This window comes from Cantharellus anzutake, assembly GCF_015039405.1.
Source record: "Cantharellus anzutake strain C23 chromosome Unknown EI90scaffold_41, whole genome shotgun sequence".
Taxonomy (NCBI): Eukaryota; Fungi; Basidiomycota; class Agaricomycetes; order Cantharellales; family Hydnaceae; genus Cantharellus; species Cantharellus anzutake.
Window position 1 is genome coordinate 251,698 of NW_024066991.1, and position 13,053 is coordinate 264,750.

The 13,053-nt window shown below is 45.2% G+C and overlaps 2 protein-coding genes across 2 annotated transcripts; both read left to right on the forward strand.

The window, feature by feature from the left end:
• Window positions 1-614: 614 nt before the first annotated feature.
• On the forward strand, window positions 615-1,297 carry EI90DRAFT_3127051 (uncharacterized protein; the record flags this gene model as incomplete). The annotated part of the gene is made up of 2 exons (XM_039063978.1): window positions 615-804; window positions 858-1,297. 2 exons carry the CDS (start codon window positions 615-617, stop codon window positions 1,295-1,297), a joined length of 630 nt encoding a protein of 209 aa, XP_038913493.1.
• Window positions 1,298-1,481: 184 nt separating this feature from the next.
• On the forward strand, window positions 1,482-1,805 carry EI90DRAFT_3127052 (uncharacterized protein; the record flags this gene model as incomplete). The annotated part of the gene is made up of 2 exons (XM_039063979.1): window positions 1,482-1,506; window positions 1,564-1,805. 2 exons carry the CDS (start codon window positions 1,482-1,484, stop codon window positions 1,803-1,805), a joined length of 267 nt encoding a protein of 88 aa, XP_038913494.1.
• Window positions 1,806-13,053: the final 11,248 nt, after the last annotated feature.

A 13,053-nucleotide genomic window follows, 5' to 3' on the forward strand; every position in this document is an offset into this window, starting at 1 on the left:
GAAGTAAGAAAATAGAGTATTATTTTTCTCAAGCATTTCTGGTTGTCACTCCAGTGTGAAAAAGTGATATACAGTTAAGATTGCCACTGTAGTAAAAGGCAGCAATTAAGGAGAGAAATATTAAGTGAATATTTCAACAGGAGAGCTGGTTAACACTCCAGATTTCAAAGTGTAAACACAAAACAGTTATTTTGCTACTGTTAAAACAAGCAATAAAATAAGACAAAAATAAAACAAACTCAAGGGACACTTCAGACACAATCTCGACCCATTAATTGAGTAGAATCTTTGGAAATTCACCAAGTAAAAGATTTAATTCAAGTTAAAATCCAAATTAAACAATCCTACACAGAATTACACCCAGACAAATTGAGAAATTACAATAGAGGAACAGCTCCGCAGGGCTTTGTTTATCTGTAAGTCAATTCTCAGAAACTTTTAGACTAACCCATAAAATAGAATTAGCCAAAACACTCGGATTGGTACTATAATTACAACAAATATTACTAGTACACTTCCCCATCCTAACTAAAGAACCAGGGAACAGCTTGGTGGTGGTCTCGTTTGAACCTCCCAACTGACCTTCGTTCTCTCCTTCACCGCTCGCATTCAAGATGCCCACAGTTTCATCCTGGAGGGAAACTCCAATGCCTCCAAGCCCTCCCAGAAATTTGGCACAGCGGTCAGCATCTGGTTTGTCCAGCCTATGGGGAAGGCTTGAGGATCAGATCTCAGACTCCAAGGCCATCAGTGAGCATGTCATCAGCATTTCACTTGCATCGGATGTAGAGGTACCACTCAAATGTAAGTTCATCCATACCTATGGCCAACTAGTGCTCAAGATTTGGTCGACGTAGATCGTACTCCAACCAGTACCACTGCCTCCATTGTGCCATCATCAGTGAAAGCTGGGGAATCAAACAAAATGATTCATACTGGAATTCCAGTGGCTGCCACACCTGGGCCATCACCAATGACCCAGGAAAACGTGAAGGCTCTGCAATTGCAGATGCTGCAATCTGATTTACAAGTCCCCAAGGCACCACTCCCATTGGAGAGTTCGGCGGTCCCCACACCTGGTGCTTCCACTTCATTGTACCAAGCCATCGAGTCTTATGAGCTTCCTGAAAAGGATCAAGAACTTAGCAAAACAGACATCAACTTGATGATCCTGTTAGCTCAATCTGAGGACTTCAACGAAGCTGACTACCACACCTTGTTGGTAAAACGTTTCGAACGTACACCACATGAGGCATACTTACTTGCAAAGATGGCAGCAGCAGGGCCAAGGGCATAGACAGATCATCTACATGTTCAACGATGAATGTGTAAATCAACTTTACTGTCCAGTTGAAATATGCCGAAAAATCGCTTACCATTTTTCTTGAAATTTAAAGCCCAAGTTGGATTTTACATAATAAATTAATTGAATAGGATCAGTTTGCTGTTGTTTTGTTCAAATTCCTGTTTGGGTGGACATGATGCCAGACCCATCTGTACCGCAAGGTAAAGTCAGAGCTGCCATCTCCATACCTGAGTAATGTTTACTGATGCGACCAACAGCCCCAGCGGCCAAGCGACAAGAGAGAGAGATCGTTAAGCAAGCGTTTAATCAGCAGGTTATGGAACTGAAAGTGCCCTTCGAGTCCCAAGTGTCTGCTATTGCCCTTGAGTTTTCAAGCCATAGTCACCGCTATTCCAAGCAACAGATTAGGAACCAGATTATCTATAAATTGTCGAAACCAAAGGAGACACGGAAGCCCATGCTCTCCAACGCATGGGCTCATGCCGAGGCCGAGGCATGATGCCGCAAAGGTAAGAAGGTGCTCATAGTCAAAGCAAGCATACACTTACAAATGTCCCAGAGAATAGATTGCCCAATCTTGCGTACAAGGATGAATACCTTGGCGATTTTAATACAGATGAATACTATGCAGATGTCATCCTAGAGGGCATCATGGTTAAAATCCAGAATCGGGCATTGAAGCAAACAGTGATCTCACCTGAGTTGTCCATGAACTCCATCACGACACATGCACAAAACCAAATATTAAATGCAGTACATGTCCAATGCTAAAAAAAGTGAAAGATGTGCTAAGGAAAAACAATAGGTGAAGTTAGTTCACGAGCTGTGTGGGATAGAGATACTTCTCATGATGACTAAGAGCCAAGCCAAAGATTTGTTTGCACCAGTTTGCTGGGCAACAGACAAAGCAAAAAGTTTCTGGACAACTGTGGGATACGCAGATATGGGAGTGCAAGCCTGCCTCATGGAGGCACATACAACAGGCAGCTTAAACAGTAAGTGACTGAATCTGGTATACGACTACTTACAGACATGAGAACAAGCTGTGGTCAAGGGTTACAGGCAAAAAGCAGCTGACATGCGCTCTGACCTGGCCGTGGCAACAAGGGAAAGTCTCCATAAGTGACATCACCCCCAAGTCTTCTGGCATGCACTGATCAAAATGTGAAGGCAAAATAACTGGGAGGCCTGACATAAGGATGGAATGGTTGCCTCAGAATTACTTGAATATGACTATCAAATACAGCGTTGAGATTGACATGACTGGTTATCCAGGTGGTTGTTAGAGATGAGGCATGGATTCAGACGACTCCGGAGTGGAATCGGAGACTTAGCGTGGAAGGACCTTGGCCTCAGCGACTCAAGCGGAGCGCTGTGCCATTGCTGTTTGTCCATTTGGTCCTTAATTTCACAGTAGGCGAGCAGGAAGACTCTAGGGGGCATTTCGGACTGAGCCCAAAATGAGTATGTACAAGCGCCGATATATATAATGGAGGGGGCAAAAGCACAAGGAACAAAGGGGATCTGAATTGGAATGAAGACATCCGAACAGGAACAAAGGGATGACAGAAGCGGAGCGGTACCGAAGGTCATAAGGCAGAACCTGTGATACATTCAAAAGGAGGTAGGGAGGGCGAGGCCCAGAGGGGCAAGAGGATGAGGAGAAGTGGGGATGATGACTAACTGGCTAGAATGGGAAGAAGCAGCAGTCCAAATAGGGATGAGGGGAAAATGCGAGAAATACATTACAAGTGGCGAAAGTGCTGAAGGTGATCCGCGAAGCTCAGAGGTTGCAGAGCTTACAGAGGCGGGGTTGAAAGTCCGAGGAATATTGGCAATGGTGTTTACATAGTATGAGGTCACCAATGCAATGGACTAAGGCCGAGGTGGAGTCAAAGTCCGAGGTAGGGACTATGATGGAGGCTCGGAGCAAGGTATGAGTGGTGCCCGAGTATGAAGTGTGGGACAGTGGTGGAAGGTCATAACTTGGCAGGAGGTCGGCGGAAGAGTACCAGAGGGAAGAGAGAGGAGAAAGGGAAGAGGGAAGGAGTGGCGGAAAGGAGAGTTGTTAGGTCCAAAGGTGAGTATCAGAGCGGACGGGAGAAGCATAGGAGGATGACGGAAGGGTGGAGGTGTTGTGAGGGAGGAGTGGAGGAGTAGGAGGAGGAGTAGTAGGAGGGTGGCGAGGGGCGGTGTTCGTTCCGAGGTGAGTATCGGAGTGGATGGAGATAGGGGAGGAGAGGGAAGGTGGAGTGGAGGTGGCATGGGAAGTACGAGGAGGTGTGTTTCCAGGACCGAAGGTGAGTATCAGAACGGACAGCGGTAGGGTAGGACTCCGGAGGTGGGGAAGGAGGAGGTCCAGAAGTTGGGTCGGGATCGGGTATGCACAGATATGACAGTGGTAGACTGATTGAGCCAAAGTACTGTAATGCTGCTCATCTGGGGCAAGCGCTGGGTGGATGGAAGGATGGTCAGATCAAGTGGGTTCGACTGACAGCAAGTCAAGTGGAAAAGAAGTGTGAACAACTTGAGGCGCTTACATTGATGAGTGATGTCAACAAGGCTGCAATGCTGGAAAGCAACCTTCAAAAGGAAACATCCATGTAAGCCTTCTAAAAGTTCAAGACACCATCCACAACCTGACTTCTCTATGTAAAGGTCAAGTGCTGGCATGAGAGATGGCCAAAACTCAATCGAGGGTGACACAGGATCATCTGAGAACTTACCATCCAAGTGGGTGCATCCAGTCTACTGGCAAATAAAGTGAACTGAGGCTAGTTGTGTTCTAGATCTTCAGGCCATCAGTCTGCTGCCACTACAGTACATCCCCAGCCTGACACCACTCCGACTCCAACTCAACTAGTTAGCACAAACCCAAAGGCAAAGGCCACTGTGTAAGCCCTAGCTCTTGTTAAGTGGCAGTCCAACCACTGATTGAGGGATACCAGTCCAGGTTGCAAGTGTAAAAATGCACCAGCACAAGGCTCGGAGCCACGAAGGAAGAGACAGCCAACAACCATGGGCATTATCTAGGGAAGGGAAGAGGGTGTTGCTTGCATGTATCCCCCAAACCAAATAGAAGGTCAATATCATGTTTGATGGGTGTTGAACGGGTTGAGCTGTGTAAGGAGTGGTAACCCCATTCATTATCTTCATTCTATATGTGTCCCATAATAAACATGTATAAACAATGTATATACAATAATGTGGGAATTTGGGAAAAGGAAGAGAACTCCTTTTCCTCCCCATCATTGATAATTAAAGCTCCATACAGCTCAACTTTATTGACGACCTGAGGATTGAGGAGAACTGGGGTTGGAACCTACACCAACCCCTTACAAGCTGCACGAAAAAGGCAACTCACCAGCTGTATTTCACCTCTATTTGCTTCAAAATAAGCAACACCATGGAGCTCTTCGTTGGGTTGAGATTGCAAACCTCACTATGACATGATAAAAGACAGAAAGTGTTATGGAAATGGGATTTTCCCATTTTTAGCCTCTTATGGGCTCTATGCAGTATAATATCACGTGACATGTAAATAATAACAACTGAACCAACGATTATCACCCAAAACACCTGATGTCCATGTTATTGTAAACCCCACTGTTACAACATCTGTTACATTAATTGTAACATCTTCTCAATGTCATGGCCCCCTCCTGCACCCGGACGCTATAGAAATGGGCCAATTAGGCCCCATTTTTATAACAGAAAGGCTGTCAACAGCAACCACTGGCAAAGTGGAGTGGAATAACGATGATGAGGATGTGATAAAGTTAAAAACATTTAATTGGCACTAAGTGAAAATACAAGTTGAACAAAAAAAAAAAAAAAACATGCAAAACAGATGAAGAATGACTTTCATGATGTTGACGACATTGGCGACGATGATGATGCAACGGAAGTCGATGCCAGCAATACATTCGACCGGGGACCGTTGCACAATGTATTGTAATTGAAAAAATCAGTCACGAGCTCCCAGAGCTTCTTGGGCCCTTCAGGCCCTTGCGTAAAACTTATTTCTGGCTATATTTTTCTCTCAGTGCACCAGAGCATCGGTGCAGCTACTCAGACGGTTGAACACTATCTAAGAAGGTTGGTTGACCAGCAACCCCCACATACCGTTTTATATTCATTGGGTCACGAGTAGTAGGTGTCACAAATTTACTTATCTCGGTATCGGTATGGACAGCTTTACTCAAGCTCTATTACGACTGGAATGAATCGTCGATTTCAAGAAACATGTCCATTCGTATTGGTGTGCAGTTTATGGGTTCGCAATGCACAGGAAACAAGCATGATCGCTGCCTCCATGTCCTATGCCTTCCCATGGACTACTATGCCCTGTTCATTCACGCTCGTTATCCTATGAAACGCTATGCTTCACCATTGTTTTCTTCCCAGGATGTCAATCAGGTCAGTAGACAAGTATATTACATATTGTTCGGTGGCTCATTCCATATCGGAGCCCATGCTGTGGAAATTGGAAAACCGTCCTGTGCAACTGAAGGGTACACCCCTACATCAGCTCCGGAGAAGAATCTGCGCAATCATGGAATCAACTCACTGCCCAACATACTTCAGCCCTGCCGAATGTTGGTCCTCACCACCCAAACAAACACTCTTCCCTGCTTTAAGCTTCGAAAGAGGGATGATGGTCTTCGCTGCAATTTTGCAGCTTCTTGCCTACATCAGCGTCATCACTGCCACTTGTGCATCACCACTCGATGCTAACCAAGATCTTGCCCTCCTGGGGAACAGCTTGGTAGCTAACAATAAAGGTGGCACAGGTCCAGCCCTCGAGGCTGAACTTTGGGGTCACATCGAGTTCATCTATCAACTGAGCCAACCCCATCCTATCAACATTACTGAGGGGATCAGAGTCAGCAGCAGGTTTCTTGGGTATCTTTCTTTTCTTTCTTTTTTTAAGGACACCTTAAACTGATTCGCAATGGACTCATGTCTTGGCTGCACGATAGAGGGACGTGGAAGGATACAAGTGGATGGCTGATTGCCAAAGTCCTTCCTGGCATTGGAGGAGATCAAGGATATACTGATAGGGCAGGAGTATTCCATGTAGGTTAGTGTCAGGGCCTGGCCTCGGACTCGGAGGCTCCCTGACCTCAGCCCCCATCTAACCTGTCCTCACACTATGCGGGGCATGAGATGTATAGTAAAAGAAAGGGAATATATACACTTGCCTATGCGGGGCATGAGATGAGAAGAAGGGTAAAGGTCTCATCTCCCCGCATGGTTGCTATATAAAGGAATGGGTCACATGCCCACAACTATACAGCTCCTAGAGTTGTGTAGTGTGACCCAGAGGGAACATCCAGGTGGCAGTGCCCAGTAAGCATGGGAACGTTCTGGGCGAGTTGCTCGCCCAGAACTGTGGCTGTGACCCATGGGAACATTCTGGGCGAGCTGCTCGCTCAGAAAGTTCCCACGCTATCCCGTGCGCGCGCGTGTACACAACACACAAAGGCAACAACAAGGCAACGGTCAAAGAATAAAAGGGGGTAAAGTAGGTGGGGAGTCCGGGGCACCCTAAGGCAGGGTGCTGAACCCTGACAGTTAGTCATTTTTTCCCTCCCAGTCCTTCCATATCCCTAATCGAACATTGAAATATCTGCATACACATAATGTATAAAGATATCCGACAAACCATCCAATTCGTGGGCGATGGAAAGTTCGGCTACGTAGAGTTGACAGGCTACAAGACTGGCAACCATGCCACTGCCAGCGTGTCAGTAGAACTATCTCTTTCCTACATCTTGGGAGTTTTCGTCATAGCTGACCCGGACTCTGCACACACACCTGGTTTATACAGATCCATCAAGACAGACTCGGCTGCTAATCTCAATGTCATATCCATACAATCCCGACCTCCACTCCGGGCTCCTGGAACTCTGAACTCCGACTTCCGGAGCCCTACTTCCCTTCCGTCACTTTCTCCTTGCCGACTCCCAAGAGGTTATCCCACCTCCGGCTTGGACACCACCTTCGGTCCGACTCCGGAACATTCCGGGTCCGACCCCAACCTCGACACCTTCCAGACGAGTATGCAAAACCTATGCTCCCGACTCCGGACCTCTGCTCCGGAATCCCATTCACATCTCCATCTCCGGAACCTCCGGTCTTAGCTCCGACCTTGGACTTTGACCCCACCTCCGCTTATACCCATTGTATTGGTTAGCTCATTCCATTTAATTATTTGCCAATATTCCGGACTTTCCGGACTTACGTCGGACCTTGCAACTATTGCATTGCTCCATTCAGTTCCGCTATTCTCCCTCATTCCTATTTGGGCTGCTGCTTCCTTTCTATTCAGTCAGCTAGCCATTCCCCACTCCCAACCTCCTTCCTTCCTCCTTGGGCCATGGCCCTTCATTCCTCCTTTGAGAAACACCATTGAGTCAAACCCTTGACCCTCGGTGTTGTTCCTCTTTCCATCTCCCTTTGTCTCCTTTCGTCCTACCCTCGCTCCTTTTGATTCCGGACCCCTCCTTATATACAATGTACATAGTAACTTGTAACCTCAGTCCAAAATCGACCTGAATTCCCCCCAAGAGACTTTCCCTCTGCTAGATCTGAAATTAGGGACCCCCAGGACAACCAGCAATGGCACAGCGCTCCGCATGAGTCGCTGAGGCTGAGGTCCTTCCATGCTAAGTCTCTGATTCCACTCCGGAGTCGTCCGAATCCGCCTGGTTTTCTAACACTCAAATTCAACAATCAGATTTTATACACTCTCGGTCCATTATCCAAGACTGGTGTGTCAGCTTCTCTTTGGGCACTGGTGAGTTGTTTTGAACCCCCCGGATTCGGATCTCAATCGGTCCCCTCGCACAACTCCTTTTGCTCATGAACCACTTCCCTTTTCCCTTTTCTCCTGCTCTGCAAATAGGGACCATCTGCGCTGAAGGAGAGAACGAAGGAAGGTCAGTTGGGAGGTTCAAACGAGACCACCACCAAGCTGTTCCCTGGTTCTTTAGTTAGGATGGGGAAGTGTACTAATGTTATTTATTGTAAATATAGTACCAATCCGAGTGTTTTGGCTAATTCTATTTTTATGGGTTAGTTTTAAAGTTCCTGGGAATTGACTTACAGATAAACCGAGCCCTGCGGAGCTGTTTCTTTATTGAAATTTCTTAATTTGTCTAGGTATAATTCTGTGTAGCGTTGTTTTAATTTAGATTTAATCTTCTACTTGGTGAAGTTTCAAAGATTCTAATCAGTTAATGGATTTGGATTGTGTCTGGAGTGTCCCTTGAGTTTGTTTTATTTTTGTCTTATTTTATTGCTTGTTTTAACAGTAGCAAAATAACTGTTTTGTGTTTACACTTTGAAATCTGGAGTGTTAACCAGCTCTCCTGTTGAAATATCTACTTAATATTTCTCTCCTTTATTGCTGCCTTTTACTACAGTGGCAATCTTAACTGTATATCACTTTTTCGCACTGGAGTGACAACCAGAAATGCTTGAGAAAAATAATACTCTATTTTCTTACTTCTCTAAGGGGGGGGGGCGAAAAGTCACAGAAAGGGTCTCCCTTTTATACTCCTTGGGTCGCCTTCCTTTTTCACGCTCTACCTTCTATTTACAGGATTTATTTACAGTGTATTTTTCTCAAACTGAATAAAAATGAAATTTTCATGCTATAGTTCTACTGCGCTTATGCTGTGCTGAACTGCGGTTCTACTGCGGTCAGACTGCACCTAGAATTCTTATTGTCCTCCCTCGCCTAAGCTATTTTAATGGTTAATTGGAACTTGGCTGCGCTGTATTGGTCGCAGTTACCTATTTCAAATTCCCTATATATACCATTAAATTTGCTATGACTCGATGATTCTGAATTCAAACTTCGCATTACTATGCGTACAGTTGTGCTGAGACCTTCAGCTGATTTATTCCAATTTTATTTAGTGACATTTAGTTAAAATGAGACTGAAATGATAAATGAGTGAATTATTCAGGTTTAAAACTGAAAGAAAAAGTTGCTAGTAGTCAAGAATTACTCAAACGAATGTGTTATAGCTCTCCACTTCATTAGAACATCGTTCCCTAAAAATTCCCACCATGGTCCGTTGTAGTTTAGTGGTTTTCGTGAATTTCGTTCATATTCCCTGATTCCCTTTTGTATTATCACATCCTAATCCTCCATATGTATTGTTGGTTGTTATAGTAGGTTGTCCTTGAAGATATCATATTTTTATCTATTTTATTTAGGACTCTGGACCTCTTGCAAGCTGTCTTCCTGTGCGTTTTCAGGTTTCTAACTTCATGTCCTTGTATCTCATTCATTTCTGGATGTTTTCTCACGTTCTTGGTATCATAAATTTTTATTTATTCCCACCTTTCCAATGGTACTAAGATTGTGTCCTATTTCCTGGTATTCGTTGAGTTAGCAAAGATTCACGCACACATTCGGTAATCATGTGCATCGTTCCCATAGTCGTTCGTATGCAGGAGCCGTTTTCGTTTAATTGTTCAGGATTTATGATATGCGTGGGTGTTTATTTCTTTCATATGGGCTTCTGTGATTTATTTCAGATTTTTCCCTCATGATCTAAGGTTGTTTTGCACTTTCCGTGCTTTGTTTTGACCGGGCTCTTCCTTATTTGGACGGAAATTGGTCTTCACGATCTGCCGAAGTGCGGATCTCGGTTCCGACGGCCGGTTCCCTGCACATCGCCACCCTCACGTGTCATTATACATGATGCGGATTTCTATATTCCCGTCATGGGTATAACTTCACAACGGCTGGACCGTTTGGGCTGAAAATTTGCATAACTATAGTTCCCCATTTTTAATAATTTCTGTGTAAATTTCGTTGTATGTTTTAATTATGGATCCTATGCAAACATCGTCTTTTCCCTGAGCTCGGACTTTTGATGTCGCTATTCCCGTTATTGGATATCTCATTAATGCATGATCCTTTTATTATGAAACTTTGGGAGGATTAAGTTTAGATCCCTTCCTTTTTAATGGGCTATCAAGCTTGTCTCGGTCGTTACTAGTTAATCTTCGCGCTTGCCTTTTAGACATTGTCCTCATTTTGCAGGAGCTTTAGTCATATCTCCGTCGTTTATGGGTAGTTTCCCCTGTAATTACTCTCATTGGTTCCGTTTGGGGGACATCTACATTTCCTATTATAAACACGACTTTGACTTTTGCATTAGTTCCTGAGGAATCTTTGTTCCGTGGTACTTCCATCCTTGGCTACGTATGCGGACATGGGAAAGTAGTTTCCATGGAGGTTCTCTGATTATTTTTATAGTCAAATCTTGGTCGATTGTCCTAATTCTTGGTTTAATATTTGCTATAAATTCCCCCGAGAATTCCGTCTCGTTGATGGTAAGCTTGAAGTATTTTTGCTATTTTTCTTTCTTTCAATTTATCGTGTATAGACATAATAATTCGTTAAAATTCAGGTCCTTCTATGTTCTCATATCTACTTGTCGTATGAGGTTTTGTGATTTATCTGGCATATTTCCATAATGGGTTTCCATAGTGTGGCCGTTATTTCTCCTACAGCGCCTCCCAAGATCATCGTTGAGAAGTGAACATCTGCTTATGACGAGGTTATTTTTTCCTCCCTCGCAATGATTCGAGCAACGACTTTTCTTACTGCCTTTGTGTAACCCCGTTGCATGTGTGTGCGCTTGTTGCAAATTGGGGGCGCATAGATATCAAACCTGCAACTGTGGTTTCACGTTGAGGATCTCGATTTTGTGCAGATGAGATGAGTGTCCAGTATAATTAGGCCAACAGTCATTCAATATGTGCTTGAATTGACCAAGGGGTTCAAAGAGTATGTATGTCCGTCCAGGCCAAAATCAATGTCAGGGCTTCTCACTCAGTGGACGTTCGTTCCAATGAACCAATCATAATACCAATGGACAAAAGGGTCTCATTGACGTTGAAAGAAAGAAAGAAGTAAAACACAAGCCTAATGGATACTTACAAGAACACAAAGTGCATTTGGAACAAGCACATGGGCAAAACGCTGCCCAAGATTGTAGTGGGACACAAGAACCCCTGTCATAAATGGACGTTCACTCTTTCTTTATTTAGGCGGTCCCTATGATAATGAAATAAAAGTGTTTAGAATGCATGAGCAAACAAAAAGCAGTTAACGGGGGGGGGACTGATTGAAATCCGATTTCACCACCGCCCAGATAGGAGCTGACACGCCAGGTGTGAGGTCTTTGGGTAGCTCAGCACACAAAGCCATAAGTGATACAAGTATGTGTATTTTACAGTGGTGTGTAAGCAGTTACCCGGAGGTTCCCACTTACCCACATGACTATATGTATCTAATTTACATATGACTCGGGGTTCGGGGCTATTGCCCTGACATTCTCCCCCCTTGCATTGCATTTGCGACGCATACAAGGTTGATAGTGAAATAAAACAAATTTTTAATAATTGATTTACATTGAGTTTGGAATTGTCAATGAGTGTTTTTGTTGTTGCCACTTTAAAGTGGGCGATTTTATACATGTCAGTGAAGGAGAGAGGAAAGGTTTAAGAAATAAATGAGTGTGGGCCATTACTTTGAAGTGAACGGCAATACACGGGTATCGCAGGGAGAAAAATAGTGGAGTTTGTCGAAAATGAATTTCGACCCAAAGGTTGTATGTCTTTGGTGTTCCTCACTTGTTCCGTGAGGGTTCGTGTGTAAGTGGTGTTTACACACGAGCGGTGGTGGATGTGGGTCTTTTGGTGGAGTGGAGATTTCCGCAATTGTTACTTGCGGTTCCTCGCATACAGTATTGTGTGCGGGGCCTCGAGTTGGGGGAAGGTGTTTTCACGGGCGCCTCGATGGCGTATTACCGTGTCACTTTCCCTTTTCTCAAGGGTGGAGTCATTGCCCCAGAGGAGGGTTTTCCTCTGGGTTGTTCATCTGGACATCCGATTGCTGCGTCAGATGCGATGACATAGCCTGGGCTACATTGTTGGGCTGTGGGCTTGACGAAGTGGGCGCTCCCTGGGTGGGAGCGGGTTGTTGTGTTCCTGAGCTACTTGGCTCAGGTGTGGAGTACGGTAGGTCTACCGTTCTTCCCGTGGAGAAGGGTGGTTGTTGGGCTGGTTGTCCAGTGCGGAGACTTGCGTCTCTTTCCCGGTATTTGGAAGCTTTCGCTTCCCATTCTGCAGTTCTTGCAGCATGTTCCTCAGGAGTCCTGAGTGGTTTGAACTGGGACTTTAGATAGGCAGCTTTGCCTAGACTTTCCCAGGAGATTTTTCCCTTATTCTCTGGGGAATTATACTCCTCCGCAAGTCTTGCAATACTCGGGAGTCCCAAGAAGTATTTCTCGGTTTCCTTTGCTTTATCGCGAAGGGTTCTGTGTACCTTGCCACTTTTGAAGGCAGCTTTGGCCTGTTCATACCAGTGTACAAATTCTTTCCCACTCATGCTTGTCCACCAAGTGTATGCGGTGTCGTGTGCCGCTTCTGACCCCGCTATTCTCCTCATGGGGAAGTTGGGGTTGAATGTTACGTCAACTGGAGCTTCGACTTTGCCGAACTCGTTGAGTTCGGCAGTCTTGTATAGCATGTGGACACTTCCCTGCAGGGTAGCTTGCCCATAGGGTGCTGAGGTACTCAGCGGCCCACCGCCTCTGGCAGTGGTCCCCGTTTTAGGGTCTGCTGTCGGTTGCCTACCACTCTCCCTCTTCCCCTCGACATGGGTTTGCCCTTCTGAGGGCGGGCCCTTATGCAACCTGGACAGGGTCGCCTGC